Source organism: Podarcis gaigeae, assembly GCF_964106915.1.
Source record: "Podarcis gaigeae genome assembly, chromosome: 10".
NCBI lineage: Eukaryota > Metazoa > Chordata > Lepidosauria > Squamata > Lacertidae > Podarcis > Podarcis gaigeae.
Window position 1 is genome coordinate 31,877,633 of NC_139686.1, and position 26,571 is coordinate 31,904,203.

Here is a 26,571-nt window from a genome sequence, read left to right on the forward strand (position 1 = left end):
TCTAATCACAAAACATGGCACACACAGTCCATTTACCTCCTTTGGCATCAGTCCCTGCCCCCAAGCCTGGCAACAGAGTGGCGGTAGGCAGGAGAGGGAGTGTAGCTGGGGAGCGTGTGAGCCAGTGCCAGGCAGCAGCTGTGTTCCTCTGATGCACTTTCACAATGTAGGTTCAATGCCCATTAACTTGCCCCCTCAAATGTTTTATTAGAGGAGCTGGAGTGACCTGGGCTCCTAGTATTTGGTGTCCTTGTCCTCATCCCTTGCTCACATTATTGTAAGAACAACTACATCTCTACGTCCATTAGCGGGTTTCCGGTTCCAATCTGCCTTAATGCGGGGATTGAAGGCGGAGAAAAAGAAGAGTGGTAGAGGGTAAATCATTCTTGGAAATTCCTCCCAGGAAAGGAAGGAACCGGATTAACTCGCAGTCCATCTTGGTACCTGGCTCTCGCTCCAGCATGGAAAGCAGAGGGCAGGGAGGCACTGAGTGTAAAAGCAATTCGTCTGGTGAAAACCCTCCCACGTCCCCATTAAGAAGCAGAGGTTCTTCTGCTAATTGGATTTTTAATTGGCTTTAAAGTCAGGCACGCTCTGAGAGAAGATGTTGTCATCAGAACTGCGGAATTACCCAGATGCATTGACCTGAGATTTGGAACTGAGAAAGAGATTTTATTTGGTGTGGGTGGTAGATAGCGGAGAGGGGAGCCTCCAGTTTCCTGTTTACTTTGAGTTTCTTTATTAACGATTCGGCAACCCTCCCTAAATTTTTAAGATTCTAAGATTTTAAAGATACAAAATGAAGTTGGATTGCAGTATGAAATAAAACTAGTGATTGAAAGAACAGTTAGCTGTGTGTGGTTTAAAGAGATTGGGACAGCTCTAATACTGGAATTGATTATCTTGGAAAATTAGAGTGGATACCATCTCTATCCCCCCCCCCCTAAAAACAACAGAGAAGAGATACAACTTAAGTGGACTTTGGCCAAAATGCAGTCTTAAAGATGAAAGAAAATTGGAGCCATGGAGATTCTGATGGTCATTAATTGAAATGAAAGTACTCCAAGATCCCCTGCAGCGGAAGCTGGATCCCTCTTTCTTTGGCTGTGAAAATTTCTAGACGGTGATTGAGTAGTGAAAAAGAGTGGACTGTTGGAGTATGTTATTGTCCAGAAACACCAAGCAAGATGAAAGCACGATGGGAAGGAACTAATGAGATATTTTGAGAATTCCCGAGGAATAGCCCCATCCCAGTTATGCTGAGAGGTAAAAGCAATTGGAGGAATTTCAAGAATGGGACAGCAGATAAAGGCTAAGGACCTTATAATTGGACATATTCAGACTGACACATGCGGAGAAAAAGAAAATAGTAAGAGCACCTCATTTTAAATCCTATGGAATGTTAGATAAGGTATTAACATGAATAGTAATCTCTAAAAATGCAGCTGTTATCTTAAGAATTAATATACCAACTGAAATGTAATTAGATGTTAATAAAAATATGAACTGCAGCAATACAAGAACTGGATAAAAAACACTGATCAAGGAGCTTGGGAAACCACTTTGATTAAATTGGATAAATTTGGAAATAATTGGAATTATCTTGATATTAATTGAAATCTGTATAACTGGCAAAACTGTGGTAATATTGGGTAAATATTGGAATATTAATAAAAAAATCATTATAAAAAAGTTGATTAGAGCAGGAGTGGGAAAGCTTTTTCAGCCTGAGGGCCCTCCACTCTCAATACAGAGTTATTTAAACTTTGCCTCTACTTCTCTCTCCCCTCCCCCCCATTTCTGGTTTTGAAAAAAGATCCCATTCATATGAATAGGAGCTTTTTTCTGAGCCTGTTTGCCACAGAGCGTGTTTACAATTTTCAGGGGTGCTGACACTTGGGGAAGGCTAACCCTTCTCTCCCCAGCTGTCACTTCCAAAAATCACTCCCCCAGTGCAGCAATTAGCCTCAGGAATAGAAGTCCCATTTGCGTGATTACTAGGATTACCCTCCACCACCTACACAAATGTACTTTCTACTGAACTATAGCTCCACCGACTGTGCCCGGCAGAACTCATCTGCTACTGCTGCCAGCTTCCCTGCTGTCAAACAAGTCTCCAATCTGACAGATGCTGCTGCTTTCCACAGTCTACGAGCACCATAATAGCTCCAGCTTCTCCACCTCCTGGGATCTGGAGCCATCTGCTTCTTTCAAGAATGAATAGGGCACAAAGCTCCACAATCTTGGCAAAAAGAAAAGGAACATTTCCAGAAATGAAGCGACCTAACCCTTGCCTTATATCAGAGATTTTGACATTTAATTTCCAAGCACCACAACTTAAGAGTGACAACTATCTTCGACTTCCTCCCACCTGGTAGCTTGTACATTGCACTAACCTCTTTCATCAATCCCAGCAACCGGGATAGACTTTTTTTTTAAAGTATTTGCTTTCGTAACAAAAATGAAACAGTATGTAACAACATAAACAAATAACTAATGTATAGTAAAATGCACTGGTTGTATCTATGTTGTTCTCTAACACTTGTTCTTCCCTTATGACTGGAATTATCTCTTTTTTTGTTTACAGTCATCCACAGTGTGTATGGCCAGTAGCTGCCAGTTACCTTTTATCCAGTATTGGTCTCTACAGCTACAGCAGGCGCTGTAACCTTCCAACAGTTTGACTTCACTCCAAAAGGCACTCCTGAGACAGATAGATGCCGACAACAACATGCAGTATTAGAAACTCAGATATTTAAGCGAATCGCCAAATGGCACTTTTAACCTAGGTTACAGTCGCCGCAACGGAATGTCTATGAGTCTTTTTTTGTGGTGGAATTCATTATCATTATCGTCGTCATCATCATCATCATTATTCATTTCTGTGCCGCTTTATGTTTTAAAGAAAAAAAATCTCAAAGTTGTTTACAACACAAAACATGAAATAAAACAACCCAGAATAAAACAAATTCAAGTTTCAAGGAAAGTATTTCAGATCCTTCTCTAAGTAACATTTTGCTTTCCCCATATTTATTTATCTGCTTAATTTGTATAGTTCGCCTCTGCATATGAAAACAGGTACATGACTGTCTGCAGTCTCTCCAGCAATGCAATCATTTTTATTTTAAATCTTCTTTTGAAATTAAATGTGAGGAAACTGGATTATTATTTTTTGATTTTTTGGAAACCACTAGACTGGGGGTCAGGAACCTTCCAGAAATTGTTGGTCTCAAACGCCTATTAATCCCAACCAGCATGGCCAATAGTCTAGGGGCCAAAGGTTTTGATCCCTATGCAACAACTGTAGCAAACACTGTAGCCTGCGAGCTCTATTCAAAGTTTTGCAAAGCAAGCAACATTGTGCCACAATCAGAATTTATGACAGCAACAGGAGAGCTACAGTTTCATGGCTCTAAAATGTCCTGCCCTAAGTGAGCCATAATCAAGCAGCATTATGTGGTGCAAATTGAGAATCTCACAAGGCTGACTATGAACAGCAAGCACAACAGGTACCAACATTCAATACATCCTGACAAGTACCTTGAGTAAAGTTCTTCCTCTTCAAACTACCTACAACTGATCCAAAAACCAAAATGTGGGGTAAGGGATCACAATGGGTCAATAGCAGATACCTAGACACCATCATATTAGGGAGCAGCGACAGAAACAAAAAATTAGGCAGATATCCATTTATTCATTCAATGTTTATCCCATCCTTCCTCCTGAAGGAACCCAGGACATTGTTGATCTAAACAAGTTAAATACATACTCTATGCATGGGTTATATTTTATTTATCCATTGCTTTTTACACAGAGATAAGTATCATAAAGCAACACAGCAAAAAACAAACAAACATTAATACTGTGTTTATAAAAGGGCAAAACTTAACCTTCCCCTAAAGATGAGCACTAAAAAAGTAAAACAACCCATAACTCACTAACCTCCCAAGTAAAAATCAAAGGTCTGAGTAAATAGTTCTAGCTTGGCACCAACAAGCAAGCAATGATGGTGTCAGGCATGCTTCCCTGGGAAGAGCATTCTGCAAATGAGAAGCCACCACTGAGATGGCCTGTTCTCATGCTACCACCCTCACACATCCCTCAGAGAAAGCACACAGATCCAGGTCTGATTAGGTTCATATAGGAATAGGTATGGAGGTCCTAAGATACAAAATGCATTACAGATCAAACCCAGCATTTTAAATTGAGCCCATAAGTCTAAAAGAATTGACAGGCTAAAAATGTAATTCTCCCTTCTACACAATACCTGTCCTTTTGTTATACTAAGCAGTAAATTATGCGGGGTTTTTTAAAAAAAATACAGCGTATGTAGCAAAAAATTTTAAAATATGCAAACAGAATGTACATAAACTATAAAGACCACAGAACCACTTCACACTAAATAAAAATATTGCCTTAGTATGCTAAGCACTGGTTACTAAGAGGTACTTCTAAATACTAATGTGGATAAAGAAAGAAAAACACTATGACATCACAAGAAGTGTGCATGCACACGAAAGCTCATACCAAGAACTGACTTAGTTGGTCTTTAAGGTGCTACTGGAAGGAATTTTTTTGTTTTATCACAATTAGCTGTCATTCTAATGTGATACATCTAGAGATGTGAAACAGACCAAAGGGCATACAAGATGACAGGAAGAGGTCAGCAGAAGCAGTGGTAGACAAACTACACACTGAGGAGACTGTTGCTTGCCCAGGCAACAGACTATCTGAACCATTTTTCACTGTGTACCTAGCTTCCTGACCCCACAATACAGCAAGAATCAGAAACACTGAAGTGCAATGTAACAGCTTATCTAAGCTCAGCTTCATGGGTAAGGAAGGGTTTGATGATCCCAAACGAGTCGAATGTGTTGTTACATTGCTTATGTCTCTAACACTACGCTGAACTACAAGTCTACTAAAAATGACTTATGAGAAGGATTCCTCTAATAACAATTTTTCAACATTACACAATACCACTGAGAAAGTACAGAGACATACAGATGCATTTCCACGAAGGACCTTTGTAATATTTGAGTTGTGGTGCTCAACACAATAAGGGGCACCAAAATTAATGATGAGCCAAGCCCTCACTGGTCATACCGCACGCAATAACTTGCTGCTCAGTATGCGTTCTGACACTACTGGAAATAATAGCATCTGAGTTTATATGAGTGCCCTATCTGTGGCGGCTTATTCACATATTCAAATCATCACCTGATGGAGTAGATAGTCAACAAGTGTGAACAGGCTCTCAACGATTTTTATTTAGAGGTAATAGGCAATTTTTCTGAGTTTGCTAAGGAGCCTCAACATTTTCAAATCTCTTCTTGCACAGGCTCAACCCTTCATTTTATGCTTCAACCAAATGTTTCCTAGGAAACTTTTAAAAATCTACTCAGCTTGTAGGGTATCTTTCAAAGTAATGGTTTCTGAGTGGAAGTGCCTATTATTCCCAGAAACAATATTTCAATAACTGAGCTAGATGTGAACTTTCACTTGCATGCCCCAGGCAATTAACAATTGAGATTTATTACAAAAAACCCCAATACAATTGAAGTATCTTAATCAAAGCAGAGGAGCAAAATAGATACCCTAGGGAACCAACAGTAGAGTTCTCGGAGGGTGTGTTTGAGTCCTTTTTAAACTGTGAGGAAAGAGGCCGGTAATCTGGAATGTGTTTCTTATTGATTCACATTTTGGGACTCATTATAGCAAACGTCAGATTGCCTTTCCCATTACCACCTGGTGAAAGCATGGCTATTACGGCAAGCTTTTGATAGTGGGTACTATAATTTGTAACTCCTTGCTATGCTTTTGATTACTGGTATTGCTGTTATTACTGTCTGCTGGTTTAGGTTTGGGTTTATTGCTAATTGTTATTGTTGTTTTACTGTGCTTCTGGATTGCTTTTAATTACTTGAATTGTTACCTGTCTTTGATTTTATTTTAGGAAAGAAAAGTGGGATGGAAATTTTACAAATAAATACAGTTGACTTGCAACTTACCGGTACATGCGTTTAACATGTGCAGTTTCAACCTTACGCTATTGAATACTGGCCAGCTGAAATAGCACAAATTAAATGCACAGAAGACACAGAGTGCTAATAGGGCTCTGGGAGGCTTTCGCAAGATCAGACAACCTCAAAAGAGCCTGCTAGAGCCCAGCAAGTCAGGCAGATAACAACATCACTTGTTGTGCACCACTTTTTTTTTTTTTTACGGGCCACTTTCTGGTTTTTAAGGGTTGTTTCGACTATATGTGACTTCAACTTTACACAATATCCCTGGAACAAAACCCATATGTAAGATGCGAGTCAACTGTAATACAATACCTATAATATTACGCGTACCCCCTATCTATCCATCTTTAATTTTACAAACTGTCCTACATCTAAAGTGACAGCAGATGGCAGCAACCTTCTTGAAATGCAAAACACTGAATTAAGCCAAGGATTTTCCTTCTTTGGTTTAGGAATCTCCTTACAGCATACAGTATTACAGCCAGGGATTCTACAGAGAAAAGAAATTTCACACTGTGATCAGACTTAGCCTTTCTGCTCTAAAAGTGCTGAAAGTGCTTTGGCAAGAACTCCATAAAGGGGGGCAAAAGTATGAGAATAGACAACTGGTTAACAGGCCTCTTCCTTATAATAAATCCCAGTAGCAAAATATGCAAGTCAGCTAGAGTGCTTCATATGCTATATATTTAACAGGTATGCATTACAGAACACAATGCATAACTGTAATTTGAAGCACATACATACATACATACATACATACATACATCTATTGACTTGTCCACAATTAACTCCTGCTGATAAAATGCTATTTCCACCAAGCTGAAACACTGTTGCATTAAATGTCATCTGGAAATTGCCATGAAAGCAGAATTTATTTCAAAAAAGAGGGGGTGCTGAGTTCATTCACAAGATACAAATAGCATGAAGAGGTTCTATATGGCAGAATTATAGACTGATATGCACATAACATTCCTGAAGTGATAAGGAAACAGAGTTCTCCAGGCAACTATTTCTGCATCAGAAATTTAGAGTGTAACATTTGGGATTTGGAATATTAAAAGTTAATCAAGGATTCGGAGCAGGACAAAGAACAACAGGTGTCAGATATCCCAGACCTACAGTCAATTGCTCTTATTCCTTCCATCAACAGAGAAATTACTTGAAGGAAGTATTCCATCTTTCACTCGCTATCCCCCAAATACAGAATATTAGTCAATACCTTTGCTGCCCCATCTTTAATGTTCTTGTTACTGTAACTATTTATATGCCACCTTCCAGCCAAAAAACCCCCACCCCCTGGCAACAACACATTGAAGCACCAAAAAAGGGCACTTTGCAAAATTTGGAACAAAATCTTAACATTTCAGAAATATTAAAAACTAAATGCATTCCTGTTCCTGCCAAAAAGGCAAAAGTCCCCAGAAAGATATGAGAGAGATCTATAGTAATCTATAGTACTATAGATCTATAGAGATCTATAGTAAATATTTAAGCAACAGGTCCTCCTTCAAGGGTCTCAGGCAAGGGGATGCGGCAAGGGAGGAAGAAACAGTTACCTCTTGATGGTTCCAGCACATTCTCCCTGAAGGCAGTTTTGGAAGGCACTACTGAAAATACATTAATTTAAACTTTGATTTCTGCAGGGGAAGGTCTGGATGCTAAAGCTTTGAGAGCTAGAAATTCTTCTTCATAGCACGAGTTTGCATAGTATGTTATTCATGTGATAATTACAGTTATCACTGGTTGACCTGAATGTGTGAAATTGCTGTCATCAATTATAACATGACTTATCATCCAAGATCCTTGCCTCATATGCTTAAAATCTATTTTAATTTCTCTGAAAATCAGAGTACATGTTGCCAAATTAATCCCTTAAGGAAACAGGAAGTTTACAGTATATATAAAAGCAGTACTACACTCACCCATTTCCAAAAAGCTGATTGTCTGTTAGTGAAATAACTCAGTATTAAGCCAAGCAGAAAAAGCCAAAGAAAAGTCAACTGGCTACTTAGGGACCATGCATTTTCTGTGTTCTGAGATTGATAACTAATAAATCCACCAAGATTCAGTAACAATAAACCTTGGATTTGGCAAACAGAAGCACAATGCAGGAAATTAAAGAAACTCAGGGCCTATTATTGTTGGTACTTGACTGCTGGTATTCTACCCCAAGTAAAATCATCCCTCATTTGCAAGGAAAAGGTACCAAATACATTAGAAGATGTCTGAATGCAAGATCTTTCTAACTCTGCAAGAGAGACTTCCATTTTCTAGAAAAGGAGAAAACAGAGGTATAGCTGAACACACACATGCCTTCATAAGATTAGTAATAAAACTACACCCACACAGCTTATTGCAGTCCACTGACCCAAAATATAAACCATAGTCTGTAACTTTTCTATATTCATTTTTAGCTGGTGTGGTAAGAAAGTATGTTGAAAGAAAAACTATCTAAACACTCACCAGTACAATGTGTTACAAGCTGTAAATATTGCTCCTAATGGTTATTAGCTTCTCCCTTCATCTAATTATCTAATCGTTTTCTTGAAATACTCTCCTAGATTTCCCTTCTCTTCTTACTTTTGCTTTCTGTTCCTCTGCACTCATCACAGTTATTACACCTCCCTTATCTGTGCTGGCAGAGAGTTATGGTAACCTGGCTGCCACTGACCTTGCTACTCTGATAGAATAGAGGAATTAGCCTGCCTTGTCTCAGGTAACTAACTGATTGCTCAAGGTGCCATTTTAGGCATCATCATGCCTAATTCCTATACAAGTCCCTGCTTATGTAGCTAAAATGGCAACAGCTGGCACAAAAAAACCTTAAAAACCCACCAACCTAATAAGGCCTATGCATATTTAATACCCATAGAATGCTGGTTGGCAGTTGAGGGGTGTGTGAAATGAAAAATTGGGGTGGTGGGGAGGACGGAGTGGCTGGAAATGACACAGCTATATAGAGATATAGACACTCAACACTTACTCTCTTGCTTTGAAAGTTCTCCCCCCCCCCCTCACACACACACAATTTTGTTTGCAAGGCCCCACATGTACACTATATGCTACTTCCAATTCCACTCCCCTAGTGCTGCTGCTTATGTAGTCAAAAGCACACCACCCACACAGAGGGTTGCAGTAATCTAATTAACATTTGCATAAGTACGGAAACATATTTAGGAAAAAACTGTAAAAGAACAAAACCCCAAGAAAGAGGCCCAATGAGGGTTGAGCTAGCTCAGTGTTCACAGAATGCATGCTTGCTCAGGGGAGGGTGTGCGTGAAATAATGGGGGCGGGGCAGGGGATGGAATCAAATGGCTGGAAAAGGACAGAGGGGCACCATCTTATTGGCTGGGTCACATGGCATTCTAAGGAAAACTATGGTTTAGGGCAAATGTGCGTGCATGGCCTGGCTCAGTGTTTCATTGGAATTTGGGCTTATGGTTTAGCTCCCTGCAGCTTAAAGCTGTAACCAAGGTTTTCCTATATTCTATGGCTTATGATTTGTCCAGGAGGGCTAAACTATGAATTCTCTGGATGACAGGGAAGCAAAACAGCAAAATGGCCAGGGAGGAGTAAAGCAGCCACAATCCTATCTTCGGAGCCTACATATTTGCATTAAACCATGGTTTGGCTTATTCTTTGAACAGGTAATTTCCTGGTCTCACTGAGGACCTATTTTTATATGCCATGTCCATGATAGCTGAGAATGAGCACCAGTGAGTTTACCCCACACCCACAAACAAAATAAATGACTGAGCATGCTCAGCAAACAAAATTTTGACTGATAGTTGAGGAGGGAAATTGAAACATGGCTGGGATCCTGAGTATACACACTGCAACTTTTTTTTGACAAGGCCTCACTTATTAGAGTATGAATTCCTACACCCATAATTATCTTGTTAAATCTAATTCTTCAACCCAAGACTGATGATTTTTTGAATGACACCTGCAGATCCCAATCAGCCAAAAGGTCTCATTCAACTTTCCCCAGCTCACTGCCTACAAATCTCATCTGTCCCAGCCAGCATGGCCAATGGTCAGGGCTGATGGGAGTTTTAGTAGTCCAACAACATCTGGAAGGCACCAAATTGGGGAATGCTGATCTAATGAATAGCCTTGATTTATATTTCACTAACCCAACAGGTGGCGCTGTGGGTTAAAGCCTCAGCGCCTAGGACTTGCCGATCGAAAGGTCGGCGGTTCGAATCCCTGCGGCGGGGTGCGCTCCCGCTGCTCGGTCCCAGCGCCTGCCAACCTAGCAGTTCGAAAGCACCTCCGGGTGCAAGTAGATAAATAGGGACCGCTTACCAGCGGGAAGGTAAACGGCGTTTCCGTGTGCGGCTCTGGCTCGCCAGAGCAGCGATGTCACGCTGGCCACGTGACCCGGAAGTGTCTCCGGACAGCGCTGGCCCCTGGCCTCTTAAGTGAGATGGGCGCACAACCCCAGAGTCTGTCAAGACTGGCCCGTACGGGCAGGGGTACCTTTACCTTTTTAACCCAACTTTATCCAGCTGGTTGGAACATTTCTACATTGTCCTTTCCCTTAAGATAAGACACAGGAAATATATGGAACTTTTTGTTTATTTTTACAAACACAAATGTAATTACCAGTCAGTACCTTCCACTGGGAGGCCTGCCCACTTCGTCTCCTTAAGTTAAATGCAGGGAATACAGAGATGGAATTCTTAATGTGTGCAAATCTGATTCAGTAGCTGTGTCTTCCATTGGGAGGCCAGCCTAGACATTCCCACAGAGAAGTGCCCAAAGGTAACAGAAATTTACTCCCATCACTTACACCACTGTAATGTAATACCCTTTGATTAGCACGTTAATGATGTCACTCTATCTGAAAATTCCCTGACCCTGTGAGACTAAATTTGCTTTTCACTGGATTCTGTGTAAGGGAGACTGCATGTTCTAATAAATAATGCCATGTTCTCCTGCTGTAATCATTAATATTTACAATGTATGAGGAAATAATGGGACATTAAGAAATAAATTGTATTGTTTTCAACCATGTATATCAGAGTACAGTCTAAATTGTGAATATCTAAGAGCCATGACGGGACGCGGGTGGCACTGTGGGTTAAACCACAGCCTAGGACTTGCCGATCAGAAGGTCGGTGGTTCGAATCCCCGCCACAGGGTGAGCTCCCGTTGCTCAGTCCCTGCTCCTGCCAACCTAGCAGTTCGAAAGCATGTCAAAAGTGCAAGTAGATAAATAGGTACCGCTCCGGCGGGAAGGTAAATGGTGTTTCTGTGCGCTGCTCTGGTTTGCCAGAAGCGGCTTAGTCATGCTGGCCACATGACCCGGAAGCTGTACGCCGGCTCCCTCAGCCAGTAAAGCGAGATGAGTGCCACAACCCCAGAGTCAGTCACGACTGGACCTAATGGTCCCTTTACCTTTACTAAGAGCCATGACAGCATATTAGCTAACATTTTTCTTTGTTCTATTTTCTTATATGACTAATTTTATATTAACTTGTCTCTTAAATAGTAATTTTGCTTTAATAATATGCTTGAGTTTTCCTTTAGGACGTTGGAAGCTCTACCCTATACAGTATTACATAAATCTCAACCCATTTATGCTCCTAGGCTACTTCTTTATAAAGCTGTCCAGTGTTAAACAGGAAACAAGTGCCTTGAATTCATATCATTCCCAAGTATTTCAGTTTGTTAGGTATGCCTTATCTCCTTGCACCTAAATCCATAACGAAAGTGGGGACTGCTACCCTGAGTTCAGGTGCCAATGTGGAAAACTAGTTGCCTACACCTATTCCTGTCTGTTCCCTCCTTAGTGAGCCAGAGCTTAACACGTATTACAGGCTCAACTAGACTAGTCCCTAGTTCAGAGCTTTCCAAACTATGTGTCGCGACACATTAGTGTGTCTACTGCAGTGTGTAGGTGCATCATGTGAATGCTCCCCATGCGCCTCCTGGGGCTGGAAAGGGGTTAGTTTAACCTCTGGTTTGCTAGTAAAACTGAATTACTGTGTTGCAAAATGATGAATGTCTAAAAAGTGTGTCTCTAACATGAAATGTCTGGAAAGTTCTGCTCTAGTTAATGACAACCAACTAGACTAAAGCAACGCAAACTGGGATGACACGATTTAAAAAGGACAAAAAAGCCCAGATACGTTCCTCTCCTTGGAAGTAAATTCAACATACATAGGATTTTAAGCAAATTTACAGCATAATCCTATATATGTTTTCTGAGAAGCAACTTTGAGACTCCCAGGTAAGTGTGTATAGCATGCTGTATTAAGAAGCAAATCCCACTAAACCCAATGGGACCCATTTCCAAATAAGCATACTTAGGTTTCAGCTGTAATAAATATTCCACTTAGCCTCATATCTTTCTCATGAAGGCTGGGTAACCTTTTCAGGCACTCCCTTGCAGAAAAATGGTGAGGGTCACATACTGGCACAAAAGCCAAATGTATGGGTGAGTCTCCCCTTCTCTCCCTCTCCCCTTCAATCAACTATTAATTCATTCTCTCTCCCTCCCCCCCCCCCCCTCTCTCTCTCTCTCACACACACACACACACATCAATCCATCATCCCTTCACTCATTCAGTGACCTGTTTCTGCCACACATGGCAGGGACAAATAGAGGAGAAACGACTTGGAGATCAAACTGAAGAACAATATGATTCTTACACACAAAATAGTAATGTTCTATGGATCTTGCTTTATTGCTTTATTGATTCAATCCAGAGTAGCCCCCAGCCCTGGGGAGGAAGGCCAGTCTTGGTCCTGGAGATCTCCCACATTCAGCTAGGCCTCACCACTCCCCTCCTTGTGTGCTGGCTAACAGAAGCTCTCATTCAACCAGAGCAGATGTCAGGCATACTTGCTGGGAAAGGAGATGGAATGGGCTTTTTGAAATGTCACACCTAATACACCTTGGTAGAGCATCAAGCAAACACTCTACCACTGTGAGCTGTGGCTGGAAGTAGGAACTGCTGCTGGATTAGAGAGCTGGATAGACCATTCAGAGGCTGGCAGGGCACAAGGCAGTTGTGCCAACTGGAGGGCAACCAGAAATACTTTTCAGCAATACTTTTGGAAGCAACACTAGTGACAGGTTTCAGTGACAATATTGGCACGGCCACAGCTTTTGCAGAAGAACTGACACCAAATCTAGTAGCAGAGGTAAAAATGGTGGCACAGGTTACCCACATGTGGTCTAGTGACCATTCCTTGTACCTGCCCGTTCCAGTACAAATAAAAACAAAGGAGGAAAAAACATGAGTCCTTCCTACATCATTTCCCCCTACATTCGGGGGTGGGGGGGTAACCAATCAAACACAGGAAGTGAATAGAAAAAGGGGCATCTTTGTATCTGTCAGATATATGTCTGAGCTGCATATTTGGCATTCTACATACCTCAGATCAAAATCTGACATTTGCACAATAGCAACATTCCCCAACATGTATTTTAAGAACACAAGCACAGTAAGTTGGTGGGGAAATCCTGTATGTGTATATCTGGAAGGATGGATGTTGTCCTGTCGACTTCTGGCTTTGGTTCAGCCCACAGTTGGCAAGTAGCCACAGAAGGTGATCCACAAGGGAATATAGCCCTCAGGCTGAAAAACATTACCCAATAAAGTTAAGCCACACTGCCCACATACAGAATTCATGGCTTCATGAAATATTTGACTGCTCAGTTGACTGGTATCTCAACACTAACACCCATGTTGTACTATGCCTAGTCCTTTAAACCCATTTTTCCTATGTTCTATATCATGCAGTGATAAAACCGGATTTCAGGAACCTTTTCTTCTTATGGAGGGGTGGTATATAAGGAAGATGATGTTTTATTTAGCAATAGATCTTGGAATAGTCTGGTTTTAAATTTGCCTGTACCCCAAATGTCATGACTAGTTCTCCTTTGATAGGATATTTTTACACAAAAATACCTTAAATAATTTATATATAGTACAAATGGGATCACACTGCAGTTGGCACACTCCTGGATGTCATTAAGTGTTAAATTCCTCCACACAAGTTTAAGGCTACAATCCTACAAGCTGGCATTAGGCCAGCTAAAGGCTATAGGAAGCAACGTAAGTGCTGATCGGCTGGAAGAGTGGGCAGCCTGCCAACACAACAGCACTTATGCCACTAAAGCACTTCAGTACACCCACAGAAAGCTCTGGAGGCATGTATGTCCCACTGTGGCATTCCATCAGACATGGGAGGTGGGTCAATATGGGACATTCAGAGGGATCAGCAGGGGAAAGAACTATGGAACATTATTGGGATCTGTAGGTTCCTACGTCTCTTGTTCTACTTGTATGCCCCCAAACAGCCACCCAATCTACAGCAGCCCTTGCATCAACAATGGGGGGACGGGGGGGGGGAATGGGAAGGAGCTGCCCAGTCTGGCTACATGTCGAAAAACTCAGGGAAGCACCAACAGAAGCTGACAGTTACTTAAATTTAGTTGGCATTGTTCACCAATATAGGCCTGAAAACTGAAGAAGCATTTGTTTGGGGGCATTTGCCGAATTCATCTGGGATTATGTGTATTTACAGATAAATATTATCCTTCTCCAAATTTTGGACATTTGCCGTAATATATCTATGTAATCTGTGGATTAAAAGGACTGGAGATTCAATGACAGCACCTAGAGAAATTTACTTTATTTGGTATGAATAACAGCAAAATCAGCCTCAAGGAGAGTTACACCAATCTTTTAAAAACAGTAACATTTGACTCCAGGAGTAACTACAACGTGTGTCCTATTCATATTACCACTTCAAACAGGAGTAACCTACTACTGCTCCTCTTTGCTCAGCCCCCACACACCGAGAAGAACAGTGTCAATCCCAGATGCCCTTGCACTAAATAAGGTTGTAAAAATGATGCTAATTTTGCAAAGGACATGAACTATTTAGGGTCAGATAGAAAAAGTAGTTACAGTTTCTTCCCAAAGTCTTGTATTCAACTAAATTATATTCAGAGTAGACCCACTGAAATTAATTGACCTAATGGTTATGTTTGTTAATTTCAATGGAATTACGTATACTCTTCAGTAAAACTTTGTTAACTGCCACCCAATTAGTTTACATAATTGCCTTTATCCCAGGGAAAACAGCCAACTATAGCTGGACTTTATGGCATTAATTAAAACCTAAGTAACTACCGTACTAGGCAAGTGTGAACCCTACAATAGTGGGAGTATGTCAAACAGGAGTTCCAGAACTAAACTGCCAATGTGAACATAACCTTCGTGACTGTGGAGGCACTTAAATCTTGCAACTATTCATATAACTGAATCAGAACGATCCTGTAAGCATTCCTGCAATACCTATAAACAAAAAGAACCAGAATTCCTCAAATAAAAACACTCCAAAAATCTTCACAAAGCCAAGAGGCTGTGCAACCCCTCCTCCACAGTTGCATATGAATTGGCCCCAAATGTTGATTCCAGGTAGAGAAAAGTGAGTACCAAAGCAAGAAAGCTGTATGAGGTGCACAGTGGGGAACAAACTTTAATAATTGTTTTTTTTAATGCTGATTTTAATGTATCTGTTTTTTGGGGGGGATTAAAGGGTTGTAAGTCACTTTGAGTTCCCATAGAAAAAAGTAACTAATTCATTTAATAAATAAGGAGGAGGAACCACCTAAAGGTAGGGCAGGAGAGGGGGAATTGAGACATGAAAGGGCAACAATGAGAAATTCAACCCCTGGAGGAATGTCACAAGGCTTAAGATGAGTAGAATTTTATGTGGGAGATGGAAGAAGAACAAGGGAGAATGATATAAAACCATGGTTTCCAACCTTCCCACCCACAGTCCACTTGAAAACGGCTGAGCATCTTGGTGGACTTAATGATTTTTCTGCCTGTTGTTTAGCAACTGTAATGCACTGTGCCTTACAATTTTATGGAATTCAAGCTGTAATACAATAAAAAAACAATATATAAGAAACAAAGTAAGCAATAGAAATACAATTAAAATTAATATGAATATTTAATGCTATAGATGTGCTGTCTATTGTCTTCAGCCACAATTTACAGCACGGATCACCTGAATGAAGCATGTGTGGTCTGTGGACTGCTGTTTGGGAACCCCTGTTCTCGACACATGCCAGAGAAAGGAAGGGGAACAGAGTAGGCAGTGACCTGACAAGCTGTGGCCTGAGGAAGCAGTGGGTGGTCAGGACGTGGAGTTGGAAAAGGAGGGTTAGAGACAGGAGGGTCTAGGTACTTTACACAGAAAGGAAGGGAGCAGCCAAGAGGGCATAGGATTGCTATGTCCCCCCAAAGACATTCTACCAGTTGTGGTTTCTGCTGTCTCTGCAGCACTGTGAGCCTGGCAATTAGTGGGATAGGGGCACAAAGACTAAGAAGCAGCAGAGGTGGCATGACTGAATTTCACACACCATGATTCATTTTAAATTGCTAGTGAAGTTATGGTTAATGCGCCTGTTGATTCTGCTAAGCACAAAATATTTGGTAGTGCAGTTCAGCTGAAACCTAGGCTGGGTTACCTATCAGTATGTAAGTTGCATTCAATGGCATAAAGAATATGATTTTATCTGTTGATCCCATTCACATTAGTGAGAGATTACGGTCCCGAGAGAAAAGAATGCCCTGGAAGATCTCATTCCTTTCCAGCGGATGATTTATTTCAAGAGTAAAGCGTATCCAGCACTCCGCTAGCATCACTGAGCCATGATCACTTCTCTGCCAAAGGCAGGGAGTTCAGGTTGAATGCTTTAGGCTCAATAGAATGAGGCCATTAAAGAAGCACCAGTTAGGAAGAAGGATGTAAAACTGCATACATTTCAAGGCTCCAGACCTCCATCCACCTTACGCTTAGGTGTTACATTCACAGTTTTATTCTGGATTGTTTTATTGGATGTTTTCATGTGTTTAAAATATTAAGCAGTATAGAAAAGAATAAAAAGTATAACAACAACAACAATAATAATAATAATAATAAAATAACAACAATAATAATTTCATTGAAAAAATCACAAGCAGACATTCCGTGGTGATGACTGTAACCTAGATTAAGGTGCCATTTGTCAATTAGCTTATATATGTGAGTTTCTACATGGGTGGCGCTGTGGTCTAAACCACAGAGCCTAGGGCTTGCCGATTGGAAGGTCGGCAGTTTGAATCCCCGCAACGGGGTGAGCTCCCGTTGCTCGGTCCTTGCTCCTGCCCACCTAGCAGTTCAAAAGCACATCAAGTGCAAGTAGATAAATAGGTACCTCCCCAGCAGGAAGATAAACGGCGTTTCCATGAGCTGCTCTGGTTCACCAGAAGCAGCTTTGTCATGGTGGCCACATAACCCAGAAGCTGTCTGCAGACAAACGCTGGCTCCCTCGGCCTACAGAGCAAGATGAGCGCGCAACCCCAGAGTCGTCTGCAACTGGACCTAACGGTCAGGGGTACCTTTACCTTTTATGTGAATTTCTAACACTGCTCTTAGGCAGATAACTATCTAGAAAAGCTCAGAAACAGATCCAACAACCTGCCCCATAATCTCCCACTCACCTTCCATGGTAATTGCATCTAAGAGAGTACCAAGGGTTCCTGCATGCTTCTCTCCACTATCCCATGATGTTAGCCTGGAGAGCCCTCGCTTGCACTAGTCCCATATCATATCATAGTCATATCATGTCATAGTCCCATTCCCTCCTACACTCGTTAGCATATGGCTGAGCTCAGAACTAGAATGCAGTTACAACCTGAGCAATAATGTGTAGAAGAAGGTAAGCTAGTAAAACAGTTTGTAGGCTACTGAATGTCTGACTTACATGTGAGACTATTTAGTTGGTGTTTAAAAATAAAGTAGCAAAACTTTCTGGTGATCAAAACAAAGCTGATGTTGAATTCAAAGCAAGAACCAAATTATAAATGAATAGCGCCCTAACAGTCTTAGAAACATTTGATTTCCTTTATGATCCATCATATTCACTATCCTCAACTGCTTAAAGTATTTATGTTTCTTTTTTTGTATAATCTGAAAATAATGAAGTGATGATACAAATAAAAGCCTATTATTGGAACAGGGGAGACAATTTTTTAAATATAGCACTAATATGTGTATGGGGCATCAAAAATTAATTTCAGCTTGTTTAAGCCAGAAGCTTAACCTCAGGTGGCAACACAAAATAGAAACTAGTTCAACTAAGTCTTTCTATTGCCTCAGGATGTCTTTCGGCAGGTGTACCTCTCATTCCATTTTCTGTATCAGATATAAGTCTTTCCCTACAAATATATAACTCATGAGTTTCACTGTGATGGAAAGAAGAAAAAACTAGGGTCCAAGAAGCATAAAGTTGTTAAAAGACAGATATGGTAATAGAATTGTGTTATTGCAATTAATCATATTTTGGCAGCTAGCTATCCCTATCGGTTAAAAACCATAATTAGTACCTTGGCTCCCCCCCGCCCCCCCCCCCCGGCCACACAAAGTCACTAATATTCCTAATAGGGACCAGAAATCAATGCACAAGGCAATTCTGTAAATGCCAGTCTAAAATTATACTACAAGTAATGTTGAGAGAAAATTCCAGCTTACATATATAAAGGTAAAGGGACCCCTGACCATTAAGTCCAGTCGCGGATGACTCTGGGGTTGCGGCGCTCATCTCGCCCTATAGGCCGAGAGAGCAGGCGTTTGTCCGCAGCTTCCTGGTCATGTGGCCAGCATGACTAAGCTGCTTCTGGCGAACCAGAGCAACGCACGGAAATGCCGTTTACCTTCTCACCAGAGTGGTACCTATTTATCTACTTACACTTTGATGTGCTTTCGAACTGCTAGGATGGCAGGAGCAGGGACCGAGTAACGGGAGCTCACCCCATTGCGGGGATTCGAACCGCCAACCTTCTGATCAGCGAGCCCTAGGCTCTCTGGTTTAGACCACAGCGCCACCCGTGAGGCCATACCTAATCCACACAATTACAATGGCACTACTATTGCCAAGGCATAAGTGAAGGAAATAAAACCGGGAACACAGGAAACACCAACCTGTCTGAAAAAGAAACATTACAGCATTATTCATTTATGGTACTCACCATCTCTTTAGCTATTTCCACAGCTTCTTGCAGCCCATAAAGCTTGCCACAGACCAGGTAAATCCCATTGGCCCAGAGAATACAGCCCTCGTGGACCCAAAATTCATTGCTGTCAAGAGGTAGTTCAGGAATTTGTAACTCCAACTCAGGACCACCTTCCGAAGTGGACATGGGGGGTTTAGAGTCCAAAGGAGCTTTTTCACCAACATTGCTACCCTCAGTGGTTGCCTTTTTACAAGCAGCGCCTCTCGAAAGGGAACGAGAGGCCCCAGCACAGTCCTCTGAGCGATGCCGTCTCTTAAAGCGAGGGTGGGCAGTGAGGCTTCTCTGCTCCTTTTGTTGCTGCTGCTGCTCTTCCTCCTCCTCCGTATCTGTCTTGGAACCATTAGACGCACTTTTATGTCGTACTTTGACCTTATTCTGCATTTCTGTGGCCCTCTTGGGAGGGGGATTCTTGGGCAATGTGGCCGCATAATCCTGGGGATAGAAAGGTCCAAAGAGATCACCCATGTTGCGATAGCTGGCCCACTTGCCACACAGGCAACAAACCAGGTGGCCCATGACAGAGGACTCTGTTACCACAGGGCCCTGTAGCATGAAAGAGGAAATAGGCAGTACTTTGCTCTCAACATTGCTGGGAGGTGGTGTTGATGACCTCTGCCCTTTTCGGCCCCTCACCAGCTTATTCTGCTCCTCTTCCTCTGCATTAATTATTGTGCATACAGCACCTATCTCACACTTGTTCACTACATGAATATAAGGGAAAAAAGACTTGTTCTTGTTATCAGTTTTATCAAGAGACTGTGTGGCATATTTCAGTTTGATCTCTGGTTCCTGGGGCTCCACAATTGGAGCAGCTCGTCTTGGCTTCCGCTTCCGTGGCTGTGCTGTAGGTTTCCTCCTCTCCCTTCGCTGTCTCTTGGGTTTAGGTTCTCCACCTCCTGCCTCCTCTGATGGCTGCAGCGCTTCTGGTACTGATGGAAGTGGCGGAAGCAGCAACTGTTGTTGAGGCGGAGGCGGCGGCGGCGGCGGCTGTTGTTGCTGCTGCTTCTTCTGTTTGTTAACACTACCAATAGGCCGCCCCTTCTTCTTACCAGAAGGAAAATAACCCTTTGGAGGAAAAGGATCTGGCTTGGGTGTCACAATGACTGCATCTCCACCCTTCTCTTCAGACTTTAGATTTGGTTCAGGAGTCAAGACTTTGGATGGAGAGACCGTTTTTAATTCGGAAAAGCTTATAGATCCTGCCCCAGCTAGTGAGCCATCTGTTCTTCCCTGACAAACAGATTTTTGTGAAGGTGCTGGGATCACAGTAGGCACTGGGGCCTCCTTGACAACACTTGCAAGTTCAGGTGTCTCTTTTTTTACGACCTCATCTCTATCCGCATGCCATTCTTCAGAAGATATTGTCAGAGAAATTTCACTAGTCAATTCTTGGCTCTCTTGATCCAGCACAATTTCTTCTTTTATATTTTCTGCTTCCATTCCATGATTGGACACATTCCCACCCTCTGGTGGGCCACTCTTCAGTGACAGAATGTCATCAAGGGTCACTGCATCTGGGCCAGCTTCAGCACAATTTGAAGAAGCACTCCTCCGAACATTAGGGGATGTGATTTTTTGAACAATAGCTTCCAATTTTAACCCACGGCCCTTCCGTGGAGGCAGAATTTTTGTTTTAGCTGGGCTTGTGAGGGAAACAGCAGAGCAATTTCTATTGTCAGGACTTGGAAGATTCCTAGGAGATTCTCCTTTTGAGAGTGACTTACTAACATCTTGGCTTTGGGAAGAATGGGCATAGGAGTTGAGTGTTTTATCAGCTCCATCCTTTGATGAAGTGAGCAGGCGTCCTTTGTCTTCAGTGCCACTATTCTTCATTTCCTGCAACTGCCTCTTGCTAGGAATAGGAGAGATAAAAGAGCGGACTCTCCTTCTCATGATTAAAGGATTTTGAGAAGACTGCTCTTCTTGGCCAGGAATCCTTACCATGGCATTGCCAGATTTAAGTACATCTCCAGCATCTTCACGCTTGTGTGTATCACTATCTTGAGATGCAAATCTCTTCTGACTAGTTGCTCCTAGAGAGCCACTGTTTTTCCCAGTAGTCACCTGTCGGGAAAGATCCCAACCAGATTCTTGTTGCTGAATCTTTTGATTCAAATGTTTAATTTCAGCACACTTATTTTGAAGAGACCCATCACTCCCTAACAAGCAACGGCTTGTGTCTTGACTGACAGCATCATGGTAAGAACCAGAATGGAGATACATCATTCCATCCTTGTCATTTTTCAAAGGACTCCTTACTCTGTCCAAGAACTGCTGTTGCCTTGGGCTCTTTCTTGCTGTCTCCTGTCTATGTTGAGCAGCTGCAATCACTCCCTGGGCAGAGCTGCTACTCCAATCTTTGTATTCTTCCTGTTGTTGTTGGTACAGCTGCCTTTTGTAGTGGTACTGGGAATTCAACCCCTGGTTAGGATCACCAAAAGCATGAGATCGAGCATTAGTGTGATAAACTGAAGCCAACGATGAGCTTTCAGAATTTGGAGGGAAAGGAGAGTGTAAGGAACCCCGGTTCACCCTGTCAGAAAGCACCATATGTGGATTCATGTGGTGAAGATCTGTGCCTGGACCTCTGCTTCTACCTGGTGACATCTTTAATTTGTCTGCCAGATCATGAAACTGAGAGGGAGATTTACCTCTCATTCCCTCTCGGCTGCTTCCCATTCTGCCGGGTCCTCGCCTGAGCTGTGATCGGCTATCTTGTTGCAAAAGGTACTCTGCTGCAGAATCAAGAGCTGCAGCTCCTGGGCTAGCATTGCCTCGGTACGACTCATGCTTAAAACTTGCAAGATGACAATGGTCTCCAGATTTTTTATTGTTGAGGTTGACAGAGGTCTTAGACTGTTCAAAATCTTCTTCCTTGATTTGCCCACTGTGAGACTTTAGCTTTGGTTCCATGGTCACCAGACCACCAGGAAGGATGACTGACTGACCAGGAGTTAGACGGTCACTCCTTCCACTCCTGCCATCAGGACCCATGTGTCCCACAGAGTGAGGCCCAGGTTCTCTAGCAATCTGCCTCAAGGGTGATATATCACAAATAACTGATCTCCTCTCAGAGAGTCCTCCAGCTTCATGAGCAGAGGATTGGGACTCTATCTCAAACTTTCGAGGCATGGGATAGTCTGCTAGATTTATCTGTTTCATCTCAGAAGTTGTGCCACTAGACTTTCTATCCCAGTGGCTCCAGTGTGGATTTTCCAAGAGGGAGCCTATGCTTTTGTTTAAAAGACCTCTATTACTTAATTCATTGGCTTGATTGATCAGGACATTGGGTCTCATGGTACCCTCAAGAGTTCCAGTCATCCCATGATGATCTTGTGCATTTCTAGAATATCTTCTGTCAGGGTGATGGTGATAGCCTTGCAAAACTTCCTGCAACAGACTAGGAAATTTCTCATTCCTGCCTTTTCGCTCACTATGCCCTGGAAAATCCCCTTTATCCTGACCTGAAGGATACTGAGGGAAGTTGCCAGCATTTCTCTGCATACTAGCCCCAATATTGTCTTTGTAGCTATACCTCAAACTACCAGGGGATTTTGAAGGCTCGGTTCTGCCTGGAAAACTGGAGCCAACAACAGCATGACCAAGCTGTCCATTCCCATCTCCGTTGTGGTTAGTGCTGCTGTCCCCACTTTTGCTCCCCTTACTCCCTCCTTGTGGCTCTTGCTGTGGTCCCAGAAGCCCAGTGTCTTTCATCACACTGGCAGAAGATGGTGCTTGAGCACCTGTGGAAACATCATCTTGTTGCTGCTTATCCTGCCCACCTGACTTTTCCACTCTGCCCGTCATAGCTTCTCGGGAAACTATCACACCAACTGCCTTTTCATTGACCTTCGGGGGTGTCTCCACAGCAACTAAGGCCTCCTTTTCATCAGGAGGAGAGGCCACTTCTTCCTCATCTGCAGGGCTGGTGCTGAGCTTTGGAGGCTCATTTTGAGATGCTTGTGTTGGTGATGGGTGGGATCTCTCTAAATTACCCTTGTAGGTGGTATCAGAACTGGTACTCTGACCGCTCAGTTGTCTCACCCTCTCGCCTTGGTCCTCCGAACTACTGGAGCAGCCACCATCAATTGATTCTGCCAGAGGAGACTTGAGCTGTTCCTCTGCTTGGGAAGAGCCTTCTGAGTTTGTGCAGCTATCAGCCTTTTTAGATAGTGAAGATCTTTTGGAGTTTTTCTTCTGAGGTGCCAAAGCATCTGAAAGTAGCATGTGCTGGACTGTATTGGGAAGATTTGCCACTTGACTACTTAAAGCACTTAGGCTGCTTAGTCCTGGATCAGTAAGCCTCTTTTCCTGCAGTCCTTCAAGCCCAAATCCCTTGAATCCTCCACCCTGAGCATTGGGACTTGGCATCATGGATGGTGTTGGACTAAGCTGAGGCATCATTTGTAAAATGCGGTTTCTAGAGGCTACAGGCATGTTGCTTTGTCCACACTGAAGGTTCTCACCACCTGCCATGAGAGGAGATGGTGTGGAGCTGCAGCTTGGGGACTGAACCACAGAGGCAGCTGGTGAGGGGTTAGATATAGGACTAAAATTCTGGTGGAACTGCATGGGTGATCTCACAGGAACCTCAGCCTGGTTGTACTGACCTACTTGACTCTGAAGAGACAGTTTGGTGGCAGTATTTGAGTACTGCATTATATGCTGTGAGGGAGGCTGCTGCGGCTGCTGCTGTTGCTGCTGCTGCTGCTGCTGCTGTGACTGCTGTGCCTGTCCCTGTGCCTGCTGACTGCCTTGGGGTAACTTTGACTGTTCAAAGTTCTTCATTGGCTGTGCCTGAAAGGTGTAGTTTGACTGAGTTCCATAAGTTTGCGAACTCGACCCAACAGCATGTCCTTCATACTGTGAACCAGCATTCACACTGTAACTGCCATCATAGTTCTGCCCAGATTGGCTAAAACGCTGAGGAGAAGGAAAAGAAGAAGAGGAAGAAGCAGGAGGCTGATAGTGTTGGCTATACTGACCCACTCGCAACTGATAGCCAGAAGCAGAGGAAGGCAGAGTTGAAGGACGTTGCATTGGCTGCATATGAGATGTGCTGGAGGCAGACTGGCTGGAGGCTTGTGGCAAAGGCTGATGAGACTGGTAGAGCTGTTGTCTCATCTGCTGAACCTGTTGCTGCTGCTGGCTCGAACTTTGCTGCTGGTACTGAGCACTTCCGGGGGAGAAAGGACCAGTATAATCCTGTTGATAATGGGTCACACCACTAAGGGATGAGTGTTGCGTTTGAAACTGGCTCACATGACCTTCACTCCCATACTGACTCCCAAAGCTGCTCCCTTGGGGTGGTCCATAGCTCTGCACTGGCCCAGAAGGCCTGCGCTGAGGAAGCTGCTGCCCTCCGGCTGCCACAGGATCCTTACTTGAGGCCATATAGTAGAATTCTCCTGCTTCCTTTCTGAAACTTTGATAGCTCTGATGTCCAGAGCTCTCACCAGCCATTGAGGCAGAACTGCCTGCTGCTCCACGGCGCCCACTGCTGCTGCCACCTCCTCCAAAGCTCTGGAACATCTGAGCCTGCTGGCGGGTGCTAAATTCTTCTAGACGGGATGCACCATGCACTTCCTGTGGGTAGTTCTGCTGGTTTCCGTGGTAACTGCTTTGCTCTCGAAAGGACTGCATGCTGTTCAGCTGCAGACTGACAGCTCAGCAACCCGCCTAGAAGAGAAAAAGAGAAAAAGAAATTAGCAAAATAATTCCTATTTCACAGTAACTTAAGTAGTTTTTAATGTATATTTAAATTCACTTGTAGCAATTTCAAACTCAAAATGTCCTCTTGCTTTCTTGTCCTATTATCAGCAGTTGGGCCTGCTATCTAGGAAACTAGACCAGAATGTCAGCTTGATTGCATGTTACAAGGGTACTTAAGAAGATTTTACTAGCTAACGTTTCAACATCTTGTTTGGAGGAATTGTTATGAGAGATGATAGAAATACCCTTTCCCAAACCAGCAATGCTGTACTGTTCACAACAGCATCCCACATCAAGAGGCTTGGACTGATGAAACTGCAGATATTTAAAATACATAGATTTCTTTTCCAATAGGCATATACAGATGAGCGTAAACACTTAGAGCAAGAAAAACAAAAGACACAAAGAACACACATATAAATGTCAATTAAGATAATGAAGAGATCAGACAGTACTAAAATTACAAGTGAGGGGACTGTTTTTAGAAGGCTATATTCAGAGAGGGCATAATTTTGCTAAAATGGGGGGGGGGAGAATTGGGGGTTCTGTATTTCATGAAGGACTTCCTCTTCTATATTTTCCTCTCATAATTTGAGTAATGAGCTCAGGTAAACACATCACTCTTTGTCACAACAATGCGCCTATCAAAGTAAAAGGAGAAGATATGAATTTGTCTGTAATTAGGTGAATTTGCCGATTTATATTACCAAATGCCATAACTGTAAGACAGGTGACTCCACCATGATGTTTGTATGCAATGCATTTCAATTTGTTTCCTTGTGATTTGGTAAGTGTTTAATTCAGGTTCCAGATTATATCTGTGTACAAAGGCTATAAATGTGGTTTCATTTGTATAGTCATGGCACAGAAACAGTATTTGTTGCAAGCTGTCAGTAGATGAGGCAGATAAGTTGCAACTGTGTGGTGTTCCTTTAAGGGGAATGGTTTGGGGGTGACACACGGAGAGGCCTAAAATTCCTCCCCCCAAATTCCTATTAAGTATTATGAATAGTGAAATCAATTGGGCTTTCCTGCTTTTTTTATTCCCTTTCTTTGCAGTTTAAGAAAGCAGGAGTTAAGTGTGTTATAAGAACAGTTCATTAGTTAGTAAAAGTAATCAGTATGTAAGTATCAGTATTAAAGAAGTCAATCCTCCAAGAACCATCATTTCTTAGTTGTTGCAATAAGGTATGGAACATTAAAAGAATAAGGGCTGGCTGCTAATGAAACTAATTAATTCCAACTAGCAGTCAACATGCACAATTAAAGCAGACCAATTACTTTATCTGCTTAACAATTACATTCTTTGTGAGGTATCACAAGAATAACAGCACAGCATGCAGGTGTGAAAACATATCCATAGGCTAGAGAAGTTGAAGAGGTTGCTATGAAGCTGCACTGACAGGGGAAACGCAGGCAAACAAACAGGCTGGGTGAGGAGGATCAGAACACTCCAACTCTTTTGTGCCCAAAAAGTGGGTTGCCAGAGGATGGAAGGCCACTCCCCTGTACCCAACATAGAAATACATAGCATGACAAGGAGCCCCTGCTGAACACTCTTTGGGCCAGCTTCAAATCCACCTAACAGAGCATCTGGTAAAATGTCATTAAGACAAATATCATGAGAGACTTCGTCAAAAGGAATCAAGTCATACTTACTAGGTAGTAAGAATTGTGGAGCTGAATGTGACTTACTTTTTAGTAACTATGCTTTGTACTGCACCTCAGCTCATGATATGG

At 42.6% G+C, this 26,571-nt stretch overlaps 1 protein-coding gene across 22 annotated transcripts in view; it reads right to left on the reverse strand.

Moving 5' to 3' along the window:
- TCF20 (transcription factor 20) overlaps positions 1 to 26,571 on the reverse strand; it is a 191,282-nt gene that overhangs the window by 42,226 nt on the left and 122,485 nt on the right. For all 22 annotated transcript variants that reach the window (XM_083698529.1, XM_083698522.1, XM_083698534.1 and 19 more), the window contains one exon: positions 19,075 to 24,798. In XM_083698529.1, coding sequence (XP_083554655.1) covers positions 19,075 to 24,762 — 5,688 coding nt within the window. In that variant the 5' untranslated portion in view covers positions 24,763 to 24,798. The remainder of the gene's footprint in view (positions 1 to 19,074; positions 24,799 to 26,571) is intronic.